This window comes from Coenobita brevimanus, chromosome 53, assembly GCF_032717465.1.
Source record: "Coenobita brevimanus isolate Jiangsu-jjx chromosome 53, ASM3271746v2, whole genome shotgun sequence".
NCBI lineage: Eukaryota > Metazoa > Arthropoda > Malacostraca > Decapoda > Coenobitidae > Coenobita > Coenobita brevimanus.
In genome coordinates, this window is record NC_137006.1 from 39,379,012 (window position 1) to 39,401,685 (window position 22,674).

General features: G+C 41.7%; 1 protein-coding gene across 1 annotated transcript in view; it reads left to right on the top strand.

Moving 5' to 3' along the window:
* Positions 1-22,674, top strand: part of p115 (General vesicular transport factor p115) — a 371,470-nt gene that overhangs the window by 122,330 nt on the left and 226,466 nt on the right. Inside the window, exon 9 of the mRNA XM_080273185.1 lies at positions 19,352-19,506. Coding sequence (XP_080129311.1) covers positions 19,352-19,506 — 155 coding nt within the window. The remainder of the gene's footprint in view (positions 1-19,351; positions 19,507-22,674) is intronic.

Genomic DNA, 22,674 nt, shown 5'->3' on the forward strand with positions numbered 1-22,674 from the left:
GTTTTCTTTTTAGGTTCTTCAGTATAATTGTTATTCTTTGTTGTTAGTTCTATTTTTTGTAATAGGAAAGTTTAAACTATAATTACTGTATTTGTAAGCAAGTGCTCGCATAATGCATGATTGCAGAGCGCGATTCTCACATTACACGGGAAGTGCCACTTTGTGTCCCAAAAAGTCACACGGTTGGAGGAAGCTGCACATTTTTTACAGCACCTGACTATGTGGTGATGATAGACAAAACACGGCGGGAGGCCCTAGTTTGTGTTTCAAAGTCATACTACGCCGCCAGTGATAGACAATGTGCAGTGCGAGGCATTAAATTACGGTTGGAATTCACAAAACACGGCAAGTGAGAGACCGCGGATTGCATCAGCCTATGGCGTATTGCTGTCACTTGTCCACACGGGGTGTTGTCATGGTCCGCCAAGCACTCCCGCCCCAGTTGATCCTACCCTCTCACACCGCAGTGGCTGCACACGTTTTCTGTGTGATCTTTGCTCTTTTTTTTTTTGCCACCTGACCCAGCCTGACCATGCCACTGCACAGTGACCCTGCCAAACGTCAGAAGTCTGTGATGCAGGAGCAGAAGGTGGATGTCATCAAGAGGAAGGAGCGAGGACAGCAGAACTGTGACATTGCGAAATTTTACAAAGTTGACAAGTCCACCATTCGTACGATTCCTCGTTGAGAGATTCAAGAGCAACAACAACCAGAAGAAGATGCTACCGGTATGTCTGATGTTTCTGTTGACTTTGAGGGGTTTGTGCAGGAAGCAGAAGAGTGACAGCAGAGGAATCAGGACGTACAGGAGTCATCTTCTTCCTCAGAAGAGGACTTTGTGGAACCGGCACAGCTGGACAACTGTGCTGGGGACCATAAGAATCGGCACATCTGGACGACCATGCTGGGAATCAGTAGAAGTCCTGCCCTGCCTCGGAACCCCACTCCACTTCCCCCCAGCAAGCCCACAACCTCTTCCTTTCAGGGTGAGGAATCCTCCAGTGTTTGTATGTAATGAAGTTTTTATTAGGTAGGTAAATGTCCTGGAAAAAAAAAAAAAATGAAAATTGCCCCGAAGTTTGAACTTAGTGCTGGCTTAGGTACCATGAAACCCTTTAACACGTAAATATAGGGCCCAATAATACGGTTCCCATAAAGTGGGAGCTTTGGGGTACAACATTCCCACATCATGTGAGCGCTTCCTGTAATTGATGTACAGTAAATCCTCGATATAACGAACCCTTTTATAGTGAACTTCGGATGTAACAACCCACCATTTCCAGAGCGAACTTCAGCCAAAGGTCGCTAGCCTATATCCGGCAGAAGTTTGCTCCCTGGCATGGTAAGTGTACTGTAACAGTACTACATTACAAGTAATCCCTCCAATAGCCGATGTAATAAAGCCAAAGGCATGTCTGGAAAGTGGGTTTGTCTGGATCCTGGGAAAATGCCTCCTGGGCTGGTACTTATAAACCCTAACCCAGCCTAACTCAGAAAATCACCAACATAACTCCCTATCAGACATGCATAGCACCTGTTTAAGACCCTATTCACACAAATAAGGGACAGAAAGCATGAAATAAATGAAAAGGAACCTGAGAATGAGGATTTAGAGATGAACATGGAAAATACAGTCATTACTTGTTTTACGATGGGGTTACGTCAGGTCATACCTTATTGTATACTGATTTTATCATAAATCGGTACATTGAAACCCATTATAAAAAGGGGGTTACATCAACTCAACTTCCCAAAGTCACCTAACCAAGACTGAACCATAAATGACAACCCACCTTCATTCCTCCCTGTGTTGGTCCAAGTTGTCTCCAAGTCGTCCCCCCCGAGGGTGGGGGACAGCCTGTGCTTACAGGCACTAGTGGTCAGCCTCTGAGTCAGACAGGAACAGGTTAGGGGGAGGGGAATCCGGCCCATACCTGCACCAACCTTAGCACTGAGACCCATACCAGCACCAACCATAGCACTGGGACCTTCACTGGCACTGACCTTACCACTGGGCACACAAATCCACAATACTGTAGTATGATGTTTGGTTGAGGAGTGACGATAACAGGGGGGCACACATGAACAAGTTTGAAGGAGTGGCGGGACCCAAACGATAACAGTGCCTGCACGCTGGGGCTGCCATCTTGCCTGAGACAAGCAATGATCACCTTGCGTGTGCCTGGTGCTTTCCGATGGCAAAATCGTTATGGTGGGAAATTTATTGTAAATTAAATTAAGCAACGTTGGGTCTGGTTAGTACTTGGATGGGTGACTGCCTGGGAACACCAGATGCTGTTGGCATCCCTACGTGTCAAGTGGGGTTGGTGGAGGATTAGTGCCCCTTCTTGTAAAACAATTAACTCTAAGCCCTTGGCCACCCCGTCTGGTATACATGGCGTCTGGCAATGAATGAATGAATGAATGATGAATTTTGGGGTGAAACTTTTCTGTTATCGTTGTAGCGAAATATCGTAAACCGAAACAGCAGTATCCAGGGTACTTGTATCGTGTCTGTGGCCGTCGCGATGAATAACCCGCCTCCTCTCAGACTCTGACAGCAATAAGGTGCACCTGAAGCACCTACAGTAATCCAGTGATGCATTGCACTTAATCCTTTGCACTATGAATTGTGATTTCTTAACACTGTGCATTCTTTTCTTACTTGCGCTACACTTGAAACCCACCACTGTTGCACTCTGCACTTAATCATTTGCACTCTGAATTCTAATTTCTTAACACTACACGTTCTTTTCTTACTTGCTCTTGCACTTGAAACTCACCACTGTACAGTAGCACTCTGCACTTAATCCTTTTCACTCTGAATTCTAATTTCTTAACAATGTACCTCATGTTCTTTACACTGCACAACACTCTAAATTCCCGTGTGGTCTAGTGGCGAGCTTTTGTTGTTTATTCACCATCAGAGTCCGAGAGAAGGTGTTGCAGGTGGCCGAGGGGCACGTCACTGGGACGTGGTGATGGACTACCCACTGCGGATGACTCTGAAGATAGGTGCAGACTCACATCCAGTGGCGACTCCACAGTAGTCGATGTGCTGGGCAGTAGCTCGGACGTGGAAGGCCTGTATTGGGGAGGCAGTGGTGTGGAGCCAGGGCTGGGCACGGCGGGGGTCACGAGCCTGAAGAGACTGTCAGTGGGGTTGATTGATGTAAGGAACGGCGATTCTGGCGATTGATGATGAGCTGCCTATAAGCACACACTTCCTCCACAAGTCCTAGGGGCCCCATCTCCCTGTTGCAGTCCAGGTGTTCTAGGTAGTCAAGCGTGAACTCGACGTGCTCCAGGAATGCGCTAAGCTTGAGGATGGCTGGAGTAGTGGTGCGCTTAGAGGAGTCCACGTGATAGTCACAGCCCTTCCCGGAATCTTCAAGCTGGGTACTTGTACCGGCAACTGAAGATGCGATCTAGATATCAGACATGATCTGATACCCAGGATCACCCTCGTTGTCATTCAACCATTCACGCACTCCATCCACACCGACATTGTCGCCAGCCGCACAAAGACGTACATGGAAGTCATCCACGTTCGTTCATTCGTTCGTTTTTAAAGGCTCCAACATGCTTACATGCGTCGGCCTTGGTCACCTAATGGCGGCTCTCCACACTGCACATTCCTTTGCAGCCTCCCTGTTCAGTCCCTTAACCCTGAGGTCACACTTAATGACCTCGTCCCATGTCTTTCTTGGTCTACCCCTCATAACCCCACCCCCAATATTAACACTTCTCACCTTCCTCACCCAATTATCATCCCCCATCCTCTCTACATGTCCAAACCATCTCAATCTACCTCTCCTCATCACAACAGCAATACACTCCAGTCCCATCCTACCTCTCAACTCTTCCATCGTAAACCCAGCCCCTCCAGGCCTTGGATGCAGGGACGCACTGCACATCCACCTAATCATTGTCATTTCTGTACGTCTGAGCCGGTGAATATCTTCCTCCTTCACTGCCTAGGTCTCACTACCATACAGCATTACACTCCTAACACATTCTGCATACAAAGACCCCTTAGCATGTAGGGAGAGTCCTCTCAATGTCAGGAGAGGCAAGAGCTCCCTGAACTTCTTCCAACCACTTCTCACTCTAGCCACAGAGCTAGCTCCAGCCCCACCTCCAGCACACAACATGTCTCCCAAATAACAAAACTCTTCTACACACTCAAGAGATTCACCAGCAAGTTCAATCCTTTCACGTCTGACAATCTCCACCTGCTCACCCCGACACGCCGTACACATAAAATCAGCATTATCTCGCAGTCTACCTCTGATACCACTACATCTCTTATGCACCCATTTATCACACACACCGCACAAGATGGAATTACTTCCCACGCCCTTGTGGCAAACTGCACATGGCCACTCTCCCTCGTCTTTGACAGTACCGCCACCAAGCCTAGATATCATCACTTTTGTTTTATCTGCATTTACCCTTAAACCCTTGTGCCCCATACCATCTCTCCACTTCCTAAACCTTTCCTCCGCCTCCCTTTCGTTCTCTGCAATCAACACCAAATCATCAGCATACAACAACTCCCACGGAAGTCCATTTCTAAAGTCATGTGAAAGGGCTTCAAGTACCATGATGAACAACATGGGACTCAAGACTGACCCCTGATGCACACCAACATTCATGGAAAACTCATCACTCAAATCTCCATTTACTCTTACCTGGGTGCAAGCACCCACATACATAGCCATAATCACCTTAACCAGCCACTCCTCCAAGCCAAGCTTTCTCATTGCCCACTTCACCACCTCTCTAGGGACTTTGTCAAAAGCCTTTTCCAAATCAACAAAAACAAAATAAAGATCCCTTCTCTTACCAATATATTTTTCCTGAAGCTAACGAACAATGAATATAGCATCAGTGGTCCCCCTACCTGGCATAAACCCAAACTGCATCTCATCAATATTCACTCTTTCTCTAATCATACCTTCTAAAACTCTCTCCATTACCTTCATTATCTGATCTAAAAGCTTTATACCTCTATAATTTCCTCTTTCTAGGGCATTACCCTTCCCTTTATACACATTTACAATTACACTCTTCAGCCAATCATCTGGGACAACACACTCATAAATAATCATATTTATCAGGTCAGTGACTAAACTCACCCCTATATCGCCTGAGGCCTTCAGCATTTCGGCAGTCAACCCAGACACACCTGCTGCCTTCCCCACCCTCATCCTGCCTATTGCCTCACTCACAGTAGGAGTATCAATCAAAGGCCAAGGGCCAGACACTGGATCTGCTGGCTCCAAACTTTCCCTGTCCCAGTCAAACTCCTCATTCAACAACCGGTTATAATGTTCTCTCCATGCATCTTTAATATCCTCACTGTTCACCACTACCCTTCCTTCATCATTCTTCACAGACTGCTTACCTATAATATCCCGATTATCCCTCTTCACTTGACCTGCCACCCTGAATATCATAGTTTTCCTTTCCCCATCATTTAGGCTATCAAGTAAAAGTCTCTGTGACTCAGACTTTGCCCTGTATACCTCTCTTCTAACCCTACGCTTGGCAGCCAAATATTCCTCTTTGCTACCACCCTTCTTCCATTCCCGGAAAAGCCTTCTTTTCTCCTTGACTGCAGCTTCTACACCCTCATCCCACCACCACCACATCGGCTCTGAGAAGCAGACGAGACCAACCATTTTCCAGAGTCTTGACTGAGACTTCCCTCCACACATGGCTGACGTGATGATGTAGAGACGAAGGTTTTCCAAAGTACACTGGCCTCGTGTGTCCCATCCCTCCCTGCGCTCGTCCTTGTCCTCGAGAACAATCATCACCTTGGCCAGGATCTTCTGACGGTACAGCCTCTTTATTGCCGCGATCAGTTCTTGGTCCATTGGTTGGATATGAGCAGTTGTATTAGGTGGCAAAAACAAGCACCTAATGCGGCAATTCTCAGCCACCAACTCCTTTTCGGACAGATGTGCAAGTGCACTCCAGAAGAAGGAATTCTTTTACCTGGTCATGCGGGATTCCCAGTGTCTTCGTCTGGTAATGCATGACCTCCTTGATGAAGACCTGGTGAAATCAGTCTTTGAAGATCATGGCTGTGAACCAAGCTGTCAAAGAATGGTACCAAACAACAGGAAGGACATCCATCACCCCATGAAGGCACCGAGGCTGCTTCACACAGCCAACAATTATGGGCTTGAGCCGGCGCATGCTGTTAGCATTGGCGCAACACTTTTGCAGATATCCATTGCTTCGAGAGCTTGCGCCCAGATACATGCTTCTTCATCTCCTCTGTTAGAGTGTTCTTTGGCAGTGAGTAATGGACTAGACCAGTTTTGTCAGCGTTGTTGACTTGACCGTGAGTGAGGCCCTTCCTGTCCATCAAGCTCTTCGCCTTCTGCCGAAACTCCTCTGCTCCCTCCTTGTTGGCGTCCAGAGCTTCACCATGGGCCTTACAGTTGGGAAGTCTGTGGTGTAACTTGAAAGCAAAGAGCCAACCCTCGGATGCCTTGAAGTCTGGGGTGTCGTGTAACCTTGTGAACTTCTCGGCAGCAGCCTTCAGCTCCGTACCACACACCAGCACACCAGCAGCACGTTGTTGTTGGTACCAAATCAGTGTGGGGCAGTCGATTTCTGCAAACCTGGGAGTGTACATAACCTTCCTGTCCATGTTGCGTTTGGTCTTTGATGTGAAGTCAGCCATGTACTGGGTGAGCTTGTCCCGGGATCTCTTAATATAAAAAAAAAGTAGAGGGGGCCAGGTTGAATTCACAGAGGATGCGTGACGTCGACCATCCCGCGTCCACCGTGTCCAGTATCTCCCTCTTCTCCAGAGTCAGAACCACTCATTTCCTCTTCTCTGGCAGTGGGGCCATTGTCACACACACAAGTAATAGGCAGCAGAGGAACAGCAGGGCCTGCAGGAGGTAGGGCACCACCACAAAAGTGAGCACGTGGGCGGCCGTGGTGAGGAGCGTGCACTCAGGACAATGGGTAGGCGGGAAATGGAGAGGAGGCAGCGTCGCCCTACTGGATGTCAGCGTAACCACGCAGCAAAACACAGCTAGTCGGTGGTGCACTCTAAGTTCAAATTGTGGGCGAAAAACAATGTTGGATTTTTTTTGGCTTATTTACGTTTTTTGGCCATTTTTGGGTTCCGAAGGCCAGGGCCAAAAATGTCCAGACATTGGAGTGTTTGGTTACTGGGTGTCCAGATATTAAAGGGATTACTGTATAGTCATTGTATTTTTATGTACAACTTCATACAGGATGGTATTTACTGTACATGTACTATATAATTACTTAAACCATTGCATTCTCCACGTGAAAATTCAGAGAGTAAGTTGTGGTTGCACATGTAGGACCATACGACTCCACAGATATAGTGACTTTGGGTCGGTAATCCCTCGGTTAATAACGACCATCGGATGTAGTGAACATTCGGATATAATGACCCACGCCTCCCCCCAGTTAGTTTGTTACATCGATGGTTTACTGTACTTTGTTGTTCATTTTATTTGTTGTCATATACATGTATATATGTGTTTTATAAATAAAATATATAGTTCAGATATAGCTGTTGTTCAGATATAGCTGTAGTTCAAAGGTAGCTTTTTTCTTTGTTTTCTGATTGTTTTATTTAAAAAGTTGTCCTTGTCAGATTATTGCTAACTTCTGGTAACTAGATATTGAAATTATTGAATTATCAATATCTGACTTAAAAATTGGGGTTATTGGGTTATCGTTATCGAAGTTAACATTTTTGTTATTGATTCCCAGCACTGGTGAAAAGTCTAGAGTCAGAGCAGGGGAAATGCAGTTGTTCAGGAATTTTTGTGGAGCTCATAGCATGGATAGGTTATGAAACAGTGATTTTCTAGCAGTTTTGAATATGTTTATTGAAAATGAATAGATGGTATGTTGATAGGAAGAGAATGAGTTTGGAATATGTTTATTGAAAATGTGTAGATGGTATGTTCATATGGAGGGAATGAGTTTGAAGGTGGGAGGAACCATGGTAAGCCAAGAAGAAGGTGGATGGATATGGTAACAAATGTGAGAGAAAGTGAGATATGAAAGTTAATAACACAAAGGAACAGGTATGAGATTGAATTGTTTGGATGCATTATATGTGGAGGAACAGAACAAGGGTTTGACACCTGTATTTAGGTGGATAGTGTACAGAATCACTCTGTATGGTAGGTGTACATTTAGGGAAATATACAAAAATGCAAATAACATGTACAGATTATTTTTCGCTTGTGAGATGGAGTCAGGATTCCTGGGGCTTCAGTGATGTGTGAATGATTATGGGCCTCATTTCACTGTGCATGCCACTGATAGTTCTCCCATTTCTATACTTTCTCTATCCTTATTTCTGGATTGTACAATCCACCATCTTTTTTATGGAAGAAAGAGTCAGGATAATGGTGCTGCTGCTGCTGTTGCTGCTGCTGATGATGATGATGATGGACAATGTTGTTATGATGATGAAGCCAGGATGATGGTGATGATGATGCTGAATGGTCAGGGTATATTATAATGGTCACAATAATGGTGTTGATGATGAAAATGGTTTACTCATTCATTCATTCGTCATCCAATCCTATGTTGCCCCATGAGGAACGTACGAACCTGGGGCTAGGCAAGTTGGTCCTGACATTTAAGATGAGAGTGATCAGCCTCGCTCATCCCTGAGAGGAGTAGACGGTAGCACCAGTCGAGCAGGGCGGTACTCCAAAGGTGGATGGAAAGCTGATGACAGGGAGAGCTGGAGCTCCTGTTTCATCAGTCCTCAGGACTAGTTCCCGACCATCCCCCATTGCTGAAATTTTTCAGTGTCTCAGTAACACAGAGAGTAGGCCAGCATGCTATCCAATACAAATTTCTCTAACTATCAACACCAAACTTCATGCACAGTACACACTACACTTCCTTTTCCAAATTTCAAATATCATGGCGTCACAACACACAGCCTCGGAGGCCCCAGGGGGGGAACCATAAATGCCCCCACCTTCCGCCCCTCTCCCGGTTATGACTCGAGCTGCCTGGAACCACTGTCTGACTCACTTCTTCTTCATTTCTGCAACATTCGTGGCCTTTCCTTCAACTTTCGATCTGTTGAGCACCACCTCTCCTCATCTACAAGAATTGATGAAATCAAAAGACGTCTAAACTACCAAGAAGACTACAGTCGACGTAACAACTTATGAATGACTGGGATTCAAGAACAGCCTGGTGAAACTTAAAACAAACATCCGCAACGGTACTGAAGCTATTGGAAGAGAAGCTTCAACTACCTACAATGAATGTAGAACGTGCACACCGAGTAGGACCAGTTCATCACTCCCGTCCTCGAACAGTTGTTGTAAGATTCAGCAATTTTGGGGATCGTGAAGCAGTGATGAGAAATGCCAGGAAACTCAAGGGTACAGGAATATACATTAATGAAGACCTTTGTTCGGCATCCCAGGAAATAAAGAAGAATCAGATTCTTGCTGAGGCAGCAGGACAAGAAGGAAAAATGGCGTTCTTTAAATATACCAAGTTAATAATAAAGGAGAAAAGTGGTCAACGATCATTATTAGTGGGAGGGGCAGGCTGCTCAACCTCTGGCGGTGGGGGTAACTCGACAGAGTCGGACGGCAGTTTTGGTGGTTCTGTAACAGTGGGAAGTGCTTGGGTACCTGACAGGGAAACACCTTCAGGGATAACTTTGAGCACTGGAGGTGAGGGAGCAGCTGCAGCAGGTGCTGTTGACTTTGTGTCTGATGGTGTCGATAGTGTGATAGCTTTGACTGCTGATTCTTCACACACAATACCAGAAGACTCTAATGGTGCCACTGCTGCCACGGCTCCAGGAAGGGCTGGTGATAAGGTCTCCAGTGAAACTGCTGGTGACCTGGCAGAGGCTGGCGGCGCTAAACAGCGGCAGCAAAGGAATGTCAGAGAACGCAAGAGGAAATAGATAAGTTACTGCTCTAACTGAAACTTTTGATCAAAGAATTTAGCGAAATAGGTTTTGCTTAAGAATTACCTTTTGCCAATGCAAGTGATGATGAATTATATACTATTCTAAATAATCCAAGTTTAGTGAGCTGCATCAACGATTCCCATAACTTGGAATTTGATCCCTTTATTATACATGAAGATAAATATAACAATGACTTAGATATCAGTAAATTATACACCCAGCTAAGACATCTAAATATTCCAAAATCAATATACAGTAACCCCTCCAATATCCGGATCAATAGAGTCATAGGCAGGTCCGGATAGTGGTCCTGTCCGGATATTGGGCCCCAGCTTATGGACTAGTACTTATGGACCCTAACTCTGAAAAACACCTATACAACTCCCTCTGGACATGCATTGCACCTATTTAAGACCCAAATCACACCAATAAGGGACATAAAAGACTGAAATAAATGCAAAAGAACCATAAAATGAGGTTTTAGAGGTGAGTTTATACAATATTAAACATTCTGTGTACTTACAAGTCCCTTGGTCTTGGACTGGTTTGAACCGCCAGTTTGCAGTCCACAGTTAATCCTCTGCACTCTAAATTCTAATTTCTTAACACTGCACACCACTGTAAATTCCTGTGTGTTCTAGTGGCAAGGTATTGCAGTTTATTCACTGTTTATTCACAAAAAACAAGCACCTGTGGCTTGCACTGTTATGAGTATCTGCTCTCCATCGGAGTTAAGCTGTGACTGTTGATGTTGGTGGGGTAACAGAGTTGCCAGATCGCAACAGCCACATTACCAATCTCCTCAACTTTCATTGTCAAATATAACTTTTCATTACCAAATTCGTAAAGCTAGCATATATTCTTCACTAATTATATATACAAGTGGAAATACATGTAATCACTCTCCTTATAACTAACACCATGTTGATTATTTTCACACTATGTAGGGTAGCAGATTAATCAGAGAGAGCAAACAATCCACCATCTCCATCCTGTGTATCCTCATACATGTGAAAAATCCATTTGGTAATGCATTATTCTAATTCATTACCAAACGAATTTTTCATTACCAAATTGGCCCACACTTGGTAATGAAAAATACCAAATGGCAACCTGACAGGGGAGGGGGGAGGGGGAGGAAGGAAGGGGTGAAGGGACCATGGTGTAACAGCTGTTTGGCGCCAGGCGGGAATTTCAAATTATGGGAGGGAAAAAAGTCAGATTTTTTTCGAATTTTTTGCATTTTTGGCCCATTTTGGGAATGTTGGATCCCAGGAGGATTATGTCCGGTTAGTGGGGATGTTCGGATATTGGGCGTTCGGATATTAGAGGGATTACTTATCTACGTTAACGACCTAGCCCTGCCTAGTAATAACAATACTTTTACAATATCAAGTATGAATATACAGTCAATTCCAAAAAACCTTCAACACTTTACTGACACTGTCTTGTATAATGAATGTAAAGAAATAAATATTCTTGGTTTTACAGAAATAAGGTTAGACCCACATCTTGCTCCACTCTATGAACTATCAGGGTACAATATGTTTACAAACTCTAGAAATAAGTACGGTGAAGATGTAGCAATATATATTTCAACTGACTACCTTTCGTTAGTACAGAAAGAATTCTCATTAATGGAGTCTTTTATAGAATGTAAAGGTGTTGAATCTGTTATTATGAATAAAAAGTCGTTATTCATATGTATCTATAGGCCACCAAGTGGTAATGTTTACAGCTTTCTAAATTCGATGTCAGAAATTCTTTCCCCATGATAAACAATACAAAGCGATTTACATATTAGGGGATTTTAATTTGGATTTGTTGAAGAGTAATGACAACTCTGTTTCTGAGTTTATCAATGTGATGTATTCTTTTTCTTTATTTCCCGTAATAACAAAGCTGACAAGAGTAACTGACATGTTGGCCACACTTATAGATCACATTTGGACAACACAAGTCGAATTCAATATTGGTAACTATATAATACAAACAGACATTACTGATCACTTCCCAATTATCTCTCAGTTTATATATATTCATGGAACTCCTGATGTTACTTATTCCATTAATAAGAGAATGATAACATCTTCTGCAGTAGAGTGCTTCAAATATGACCTTGTCCATGTAAATTGGAATTATGTATTAACATCAATCTGGCCCAATAACTCATATAGCATATTTTATAATATATATATTACATTATATCAGAAACATTTTCCATTGAGAATGGTTCATATAAAAAGAAAATGTGAAATTAGTCCATATATAACAACGGCTTTAAAAAACAGCATTAAAAAAAGAAATAGCTTAGAGAGACTGGCAAAAAAATGGCCACTGACCTATGGTGAAAAATATCGACAATACAGAAACAAACTGACATCAACTTTAAGAGCAGCAAAGAATAAGTATTACAAAGATTTATTGAAAGAAAGTCAAGGAAATCCTAAATCCCAGTGGAAAGCTATAAATTCAATACTTGGTAGAACAAACAACTTAACCTCTGTGCACTCTATTGAATTAAAGCCTCCTAGCTTTGACACCTCTACCTTATTTAATAAACATTTTTTTAAAATCTCTAACATAGAATCAGCTGGGATGGAAAACAACCATAACATGTACTTAAATAACTCTCCTGATTTTTCAGTATACTTACCTCCAGCACAACAGACTGAAGTTGAAAATTACCTGAATGCTTTAAAGTCTGCTGCTCCAGGTTATGATGATATATCCCCCAAAGTTTTAAGATATACATCAGATGTAATATCTAAACCTTTGACTCATATAATCAACCTTACATTGAAAACAAGTATGTTTCCTGATCACTTAAAAAAGGCCAAAATTATTCCTACATATAAGACAGGTAGCAGAAGTGATATTAATAATTATCGCCCAATCTCTATACTACTGTACCAGCTTTCAGTAAAATATTTGAAAAAGTAATTGCTGTTAGATTAATACATTACCTTGAGGAAAATAACCTACTATCTGAATACCAACATGGGTTTCCTACAGATCGATCAACAGAATCTGCAGTATTACAGTTTGTTAACAATGTTTATAAGTTCTTAGAAGAAAAGTATTATGTAGTTGGGGTATTTATTGACTTATCGAAAGCTTTTGACACATTAGATCACAAAATTCTAACTGATAAGTTGGAACATATTGGAATAAGAGGTGTCCCACTAAAACTATTTCATAGTTATCTCAGTAATAGAATGCAATGTGTTTTTTGTAACAATAATTTCTCGCCTTTTAAATCATTATCAAAAGGTGTACCACAAGGGTCTATCCTTGGGCCACTTCTTTTTCTAATATACATTAATGATATAGTAAATGTCAGCACAAAATTTAAGTTTACGATATATGCTGATGATACTAATCTCTTGTAAGCAGACAAAAATATAAATTACCTACAAACTTGCTCTTGGAATTAAATTTAATAAATGAATGGATAAAATGTAATAAATTAAAGCTTAATGTATCTAAAACAAAATATACTTTCTTTAAAAACCAATCAGTAAAAAATTCTTTGCCACCATTACTACTTGATGGTGAAACTATACAAAATGTCAGTAAAATAAAATTTCTTGGTATACTCATAGATGAGAATTTAAATTATAAATATCAAATAGATGAAATATGTTTAAAGTTATCCAAAGTGTGTGGTGTATTATACAAAGTCCGTTATAATCTAACAACAGAGGCTATGGTCAGCATTTATTATACACTATGCTATCCTTACCTCATGTACTGTGTAGCCATATGGCCATGTACTTGGCCCTCATTTTTTAACAAAATAATAGTAGCTCAGAAAAAAATTTTAAGATGTATATATTTTCTAGGTAAATTCGATTCAACAACCCCAATGTTTTCAAATACAAAATTGTTGAACTTTGAAAATATTCATAAGTATTTTACATTACTACTAATGTATAAGACCTTAAGAGTCTATGTAGGGAATGAAATATTTAAGTTTGTAGAAAACCCACATAATACAGTAGTGCACCAACTTTCGCTACAGCAGGATTCGCGGAATCCACTTTCGCGGCATGCACCAAATATTCCCTAACTTCCACTTTCGTTTGAAAAAAATCGATTTGGGACAATATTTTGAACATTGAATTTCCTGCACCGCCCGCCCGCAACCCACCGCCATCTTGAATGACGTCATGTCAACACTCTGTCCACCCATTCCCGCCATTGTGTACGAGCGTGCTACCTCCATTGTGTTGGATTCTCACGGTTCAATGGCCTCTACTATAACTGGTAGTGTGGGGAAAGGGCCTGGTGGTGTGGGGGGAGAGCCTGGTGGTGTGGGGGGAGGGCCGGGAGGCAATGGTGGTGATAAAAAGTGGCCGGGACATTCAAAGTCGGGAGGAAATAAGCCCGCCACGCGCCTCGGATACTTACCCCCAACATCCATTAAACACCTCAACCTGGTCTCTGTGGTATGTTTTTCATATAATGTGTACTGTACAGTTTTTATTGTTTGTATCTCACAATGCAATGTACAATAGTGATTTGATGTACTGTATTGCAAGTGAAAATGAAAATCTGATGTCACTTTAGGATAACCGGGAACCAATTAGCCTTTTTGCCATAAAGACAATGCCCCAACTTTCGCTAATTCCACTTTCGCGCATTATTTTTGGACCCAATTAGGCGCGAAAATTGGTGCCCCACTGTACTCGTAGTAATAGCATTAATTTATTCTCTCCACAATTTAGAACAACCCTCTTCAAGAACATTATAATATCTTTTGGCCCTCAACTGTTTAATGGTTTACCAATAGATAAAAAAATTCTCCTTAAGTCAAGTAATATCCTAACATTTAAAAGGGAAATGAAAAATTATTTGTTAGGTCAGCAATACACACAATACACATAATTTTGTAATAATTTAGGGTAGAACAAAAGCACCGTAAGTTATGATACAATTAATGCATAGTATGTATATGTGTGTGAATGTAAATGTGTAGCTGTTTGTGTGTGTGTGTGTGTGTGTATGTGTTTTGAGAATATATATATATATATATATATATATATATATATATATATATATATATATATATATATTATGTATGTATGTATGTGTATGTATGTATGTGGGAATATATGTATGTGTATTTGTGTGTATATATGTATATGTATATGTGTATATATGTATATGTATGTGTATGTGTATGTATATGTATATGTATGTGTGTATATATGTGTATGTGTGTGTGTATGTGTATGTATGTATGTGTGTATGTGTATATGTATGTGGATATACTGTATATGTGCACATGTGTGTATGTGAGAATATGGATGTACAAAATATATGTAAATGTATATGTGTGTATGTATATCGATATATATGTATTTATTTATGAATGTATGTATGTATATATGTATGAGTGTATGCATGTATATTTCCGATAATCATAAGGTTGTAGTTTATATTTAAATAATTTACTTTTTTTCTGATACACATACGATTGTAGCTGGTATATCCAACTAAAGCAACCACAATTTATATATTGTGTTTATAAAAATGTCTGTCAGGGAGCTTAGGCTCGACAGACCGTTTGCTTGTTATGTAATGTTCAAATGTATAGCCTACATGGATATATGACTATAAAGCAATAAACATTTACTTACTTACTTACTTACTTACTTACTTAAACCTCACCATCTTTTCCTAACTGAGACTTAGCTGTCTGAGACAACTGACAGCCAACCCTTTTCTGTATCCTCCTACTTTCTCTATACTCATTTCAAAGCCAAAGGTGGCTGTTGTGTATATATACGCAATGACTTATCTTGCGCTCGTGTTCCTGAACTCGATTCTTCTGAATTCTCTACACTCTGGCTTCGGCTTTCCTGTCACTCTCTGATTAAATATATCTGCGCTGTTTACTTATCCCTTAATTCTACTGACTATCAAATATTCTTCAACTGTCTTCTACAATGGAACACATTCTATCCATTTCTCCTTTCTCTTAAATCTCCATTCTAGGAGATTTCAATGTTCACCACCACCTTTGGCTCTCCTCTCCTTTCACTGATCCACCTGGTGAACAAGCCTACACCTTTTCTATCCTTAATGACCTAGAGCAGCTTGTACAGCACCCTACCCGTATCCCTGACCGCCTTGGAGAGAGCTTCAACATACATGACTTCTTTACAACTAATCCTTCTGCTTACACTGTTAATCTTTTCTCTCCGTTGGGCTCCTCTGATCACAGCCTTATTACCTTAACCTGTCCTATCGCTCCAGTACTGCCTGTGGATCCTCCAAAGAAACATCGTCTGTGGCACTTTGGAGCTGCGGATTGGGAGGCCCTCAGGCAGTACTTCTTTGATTTTCCCTGGAATGATTATTGCTTCCATGGCCGGGAACCATCTGGGTGTGCCTTGCGCATTACAGAGGTTATTCTCTCGGTCATGGAAGCGTACATTCCATTCTCATATCCTTTGACTAATGCAAGAAAGCCTTGGTTTAATCATGCTTGTTCTAATGCCGTCTGCAACAAGGAGAGGGCCTATAAAAGGTACTAAAGCCAACCCACCCCTGAATCACATCTTTTATACGTTTCTGCCCGGAATCGTGCTAAGTCTGTTCTTCGCTCTGCTAATAATAATTTCATCCTTACTAAATACTCTCAACTCTCCAACTCGAATTCTTCCCGCTCCTTCTGGCACCTTACCAAAAACTTTTCTAACAACTTTACCTCATCATCCTTTCCAACTCTTTTCTACTCTGATGGCTCTGTAGCTATTCCTTCTACTGATAAACCAGATCTTTTCGCTCAGACTTTCTCCTTCAATTCCACCTTAGACGATTCTGGTGCTGTTCGTCCCCCACTTCCCCCCTCTGACTTCCTCATGGCTAACATTAAAATTTCTTCTGCTGATGTACATTCTGCCTTCACAGGCCTCAATACTAATAAGGCATATGGGCATGATGGAGTCCCTCCTGTTGTTCTCAAGAACTGTGCATCTGTGCTTAAACCCTGCCTAGGCAAGCTCTTTCGCCTTTGTCTGTCAACTTGTATCTTTCCTTCTTGCCGGAAATTTGCTCTCATTCAACCAGTCCCAAAGAAGGATGACCATTCCCAACCCTCTAACTATTGTCCAATTGCTTTAATATCCTGTATCAAAAGTTTCGAGTCAGTTCTTAATAGAAAAATTTTAAAGCATCTTTCCTATCACAGCCTTCTTTCTGATCATCAGTATGGGTTCCATCAGGGACGCTCCACTGGCGATCTTCTCACCTACCTTTCAGACTCCTTGTCATCCTCCTTTCGGTACTCTGGCTAATGCTTTACCATTGCACTTGACATCTCAAAGGCTTTCTATCGAGTCTGGCATAAGTCTTTAATTTCCAAACTGCCCTCTTGCGGTTTCTATCCTTCTATCTGTGCCTTCATCTCTAGCTTCCTTTCTGGTCATTCTATGGCCGCTGTTGTAGACGGTCATCGTTCTTCACCTAGATCTATCAACAGTGGTGTTCCTCAGGGCTCTGTCCTATCACCAACTCTCTTCCTTTTATTCATCAGTGACCTTCTAAGCTGTACATCTAACCCTATCCACTCATACGCTGATGACTCCACCCTTCACTTTTCCATTTGGTTCCCGCAACATCCATCTCAGCAGTTACTTCAACTGACAAGGGTTAAGGCTATGGCACACCTAATGTCTGACTTGGCTCGTCTCTCTGACTGGGGTAAAAATAATCTTGTTGTTTTTAATGCATCAAAGACTCAGTTCTTACACCTATCAACCTGACAGAATCTTCCACAGGTGTACCCACTAATGTTTAATAATATTCAGCTTAATCTTGCATCATCCTTGAACATGCTTGGGGTTTCATTTACTCGGGGCTTGTCTTGGGAAGATCATATTACATCTCTTGTAAAATCTGCTTGTAAGAGATTAGGTGTGCTAAGCCGACTCCATTCCTTCTTTACCCCTGCACAATTGTTGACTTTATACACAGGTTTTATCCGCCCCTGTGTGGAGTACAACTCTCATGTGTTGGGAGGCTCCCCACATGCAGCTCAATAGGGTGGAGTCAAAGGCTTTTCGTTTCATTAACTCTCCTCCTCTTATTGACTCCCTTCAACCTCTGTCTCTTCGCCGCACTGTTGCATCTTTATCTCTTTTTCTATCGCCACTTCAATGGTCACTGCTTTTCTGAACTGTCTGCATGTATTCCACCACCTCTACGACGAGCGCGTTGCACTCGTCTAGCAGCAAGCTCTCATCCCTTTTCTGTCCAGCTCTCTAATGCAAGAGTTAACCATTACTCCCAGTCCTTCATTTATGCAACAGGCCAACTCTGGAACTGTCTCCCTCTGTCTGTATTTCCTGCTTCCTATGATCTCCAGTCTTTCAAACGCAGTGTGTCCAGGCATCTCGATATGATCGGATCTTGAATTTGGCTTTCTCCTCTATTTTGTTATTCTCTTGGAGAGAAAAGGTATTGCACTCTCGTGGCCTTTGGTTCCTTCTTCCTCACATAAAAAAAAAACACCCCTAGAATATAAAACTTCATCGGCTCAATCAGATTGGAGCTTCGTAATTACCCATTAAATCACCAGGCACCAAAATTTGGTTATAAGGTTACCACCCAGCATTGAAAATGGTTTCTGGTGTACATGAATCCATTTGTCTTGTCACTCAATGTAGAGTCACTCACAGGTAGATATCATTAGAACTAGAAGCCATCTCACAGTGGGATCTCACCTAGCCGGAAAATTTTTCCTCAGCATATAATTTTGCACTTCCATTTCTGATTTGCTGCAAATTCAGGATGTAAAACATAAAGAAAGCCAGCCAGCCAACCTCACAACTGAAAACATTACCACTCCTCTCGCTTCGCAACACTGGTGGTAAGCAAGCACAGTGGAAATGTTTTCAGTTGTGAGGTTGGCTGGCTGGCTTTGTTTGTGTGAGGGTAAACAAGATCTCTCCTGAATGGCTCGAGCTATCAACATGAAACTTCCAGGGTATCAAGATATGGCCAAAATCTTGGACGAGTTCGAAAATGGGCACTCAGGCTCAAGGTCAGGGTCACCAAAGCTCAACTAGTTGACCTTTTGCAGTAATTTTGGTGGCCTTGTCCTTGATCCTGAGTGCCCATTTTCGAACTCATCCAAGATTATGGCCATATCTTGATACCCTGAAAGTTTCATGTTAATAGCTCAAACCATTCATGAGATATCTTGTTTATCCATACACAAACAAAGCCAACCAGCCAGTGTCACAACTGAAAACATAACCACTCTGCTCGCTTTGCAATGCAGGTGGTAATTATTGCATGTTTTATCAGAAGTTGCATGTATGTTGATACAGTAGTTGAAATGTGATGAATGTGTGTATCCTTCAGACCAGCCATCGTAACATTGTTGATGTCGATGGTGAATGACAAGCAGCCGTTCATCCTGCGCTGTGCTGTGCTTTATTGCTTCCAGTGCTTCCTCTACCGCAACAACACTGGACAGGCACAGATCATTAACACACTGCTACCTCAGACTGCTGATGGTGAGTATTTATTTATTTATTTATTTATTTATCTTTATTTGGCTAGTGCAGGAGAGGGATGCCTTCTCACAGTGGCATTGATATGATCAGGTAGCTCTGCTGCCTGCTTATACAAATGTCTCTCAGCTCCTATCCTATCCTCTGAAGGAAGGTGTTGGAATGCTTAAGGACATCTTTACCATGCTGTCCGTGTTCACATTCAGATGAGCCTGGGATCACATCAACAGCAGCAACTTATATGTTTACCCCATTCTCTCTTTATAGAACCCCATTCACTTCTTCAAACTTATTGCACCTATAATAGCTTTTTTTTTTAGTAAGGCATCCATGCATATTTATCACTGAGTTGTCACCATGTAGATGTGACTGATAACCCAACAACTGTGTGGTAAGCTGTTCACTTCGACAGTGTATTTTACATTTTGTTTTTGCCATCTCTAGACAATCTTATTCACCATAGGATAAGCTTTTCAGATTGAAGAGCTACTTATAGCTTTCATTAACCCCTTCGCTAGAAGATGTCTCCCTTAAGCCTGGGAAAAATAAAAGAAGAGATTGCAAGAATAAGATAAAAATACATCATTGGATTGAAGGAATAGAGTGTGCTACTTATCTTATTGTCACTTCTAGGTGATTTTGTGCTTTAGTCTCATTTTATCTGATATGGTTTTATGAACAATATTGCTGTGAAACCTAGCATATACAGGGTGTCCTGCAAAGTAAGAAAACTCAGGTTGTTCTTGGGCTAATTATTGGGGAAAAACTGCTGCATCAATTTGGTTCATGGCCATTACAAAGTTGCAGCCATAGCACTAATGACCTAAAAGGTGAATTATGAGCGAGACTATGAGGTCATCAGTAATTGTAGTTCTGGAGCTAATGAGAAATGGACTTGTTTTGATATAGGATTCCATCCATCCATTCATCCATCATCCAATCCTACGTTGCCCCATGAGGAGCGTAGGAGCCCGGGGCTAGGTAGTTGGTCCTGACATTTAAGATGAGAGTGACCAATCTCACTCATCTCTGAGTGGCATTACGTGAGCAATAAACCCCAACCATCCCTTGGATATAAACCTTCACTGGCTCAATCCGACTGGAGCACAATAATTATCCACTAAACCACCAGGCACCAAAATTTGGTTATATGGTTACCACCCAGCACGGTAAATTGTTTCTTGGTGTACAGGAAACCATTTGGCTTGTCATTCAGTGAAGAGTCACCCATAGGCAGAAGGAAGAGGAAAGAATGAAGGAATGAAAGACAGAAGTGGGAATGTAAATTCATCCGTAGTCAGAAGTACGAGGAAAGAATGAAGGAAAGAAAGATAGAAGAAGATGGATGGAAAGAAGGATGGAGGAGAGGACAGGGCAGACACCCGAGAGCAGCACTACATTGAGTGAGTGGATGGTGAGCGCCCCCACCATCCACAGTATATAGGATTCATTACTAGAAAATAGCCTAAAACTGTATATTGAGACATAGACAGAGCCTTAGAATTGTAGCTATATCAGTGCCATCTTGATGGGCGTAATGATTGTTTTCATGTATCAGTATTTTGAAGATATTTTTTGACATTTGTAACCTCAGTATATGCATTTCATTTTACAACTTAAATACTGTATTATTTATTCAGGCTGATTTCTAAGGTGTCTGTGTTTCACAGTAATAATCCATCAGTTAGTCAAGGTATTGAATTGAACCTCTTCAGTCTGGTGACATATTTATTTATTCATACTGTTTCCAGATAATATATTCAGCTGTTGGGTGCTCATGTATAGTGAAGAGGCAAATAAAGGCTCTGTCTAATCTCTCCAGTTCAAAAAGTCTCTTCAATACCTAATAAAATTGTCTGTTGGTAGAAGGAATAGGATACAAAATATATCATTGGATTGAAGGGACTTAGAAAAGTTTGTGCAGGCTACAAAAAAAATTCATGGGGGTATACTCATGAATTTTACTGTACTACTGACTTACTTTACTTGAGATTATGGTATTGTGCCCCAGGAATTGATGGAGTGTGTGGTGAAATGCTGAAGCATGGGGGAGAGATAGTAGTAGAATGGATGTGGAAGATGTGCAGATTGGCCTGGGAGGAAGGTAGAGTCCCGGAGGATTGGAAGTCAGGTATAATTATTCCCTTGTACAAAGGAAAAGGGGAAAAAGAAGTGTGTGGTAATCATAGGGGCATTTGTCTTCTTAGTATAATAGGAAAAGTGTATGGTAGGATACTTATTGACAGAGTTAGAGAAAGAACAGAGAAATTAGTTGGAGAAGAACAGGGAGGCTTTAGGAAGGGAAGAGGTTGTGTAGATCAGATATTTCATTCTTAGATCTTTAGTGGAAAAGTTTCTAGAGAAGGGAAAGAAGTTGTATGTGGCTTTCATGGATTTGGAGAAAGCATATGGCAGGGTGGATAGACAAGGATTGTGGAAAGTGTTAAGAATATATGGAGTAGATGGGAAGTTGTTGAATGCTGTGAAGAGTATGTACGATGGTGCGAAGGCTGCAGTGCGTGTGGATGGTGAACTAAGTGAATTTTTCTCTTTGAAAGTTGGGTTGAAACAGGGATGTGTCATGTCTCCATGGTTGTTCAATCTGTACATGGATGGGGTAATAAAAGAGGTACAAGGTAGGGTAGTGGATGTTGGAGTGGCCCTGGTGAGAGAGGATAGTGTTTGGAAACTCCCTGTACTGTTGTGTGCAGATGATACTGTGTTGTTGAGTGAAGACGAAGGGGAGCTGCAAGGCTTGGTGGATGAGTTTGGGAGAGTGTATAAGAAACGGAATCTAAAGGTGAATGTAGGGAAGAATAAAGTGATGGTCTTTGAGAGAGGTGAAATCAGTGAATGTACAGCGAGGTTGGATGGTGAGGAATTGGAAAATGTGAGTACGTTTAAGTACTTGGGTAGTGTGATGAGTAAGGATGGAGGTTTGGAGGGTGAAGTGCTTGAAAGGGTACAGCAGGGAAGAAAGGTTGCTGGTTCTTTGAAATCAGTGATAAGAAACAGGGAAGTGAGCATGGAAGTGAAAACGTTACTACATGATGGTATTGTGATACCAACTCTAACGTATGGAAGTGAAGCTTGGACATTGTTGGAAGGACACAAGTCAAGAGTGAGAGCAGTGGAAATGAGTTATTTAAGAGGAGCCTGTGGAGTCACATG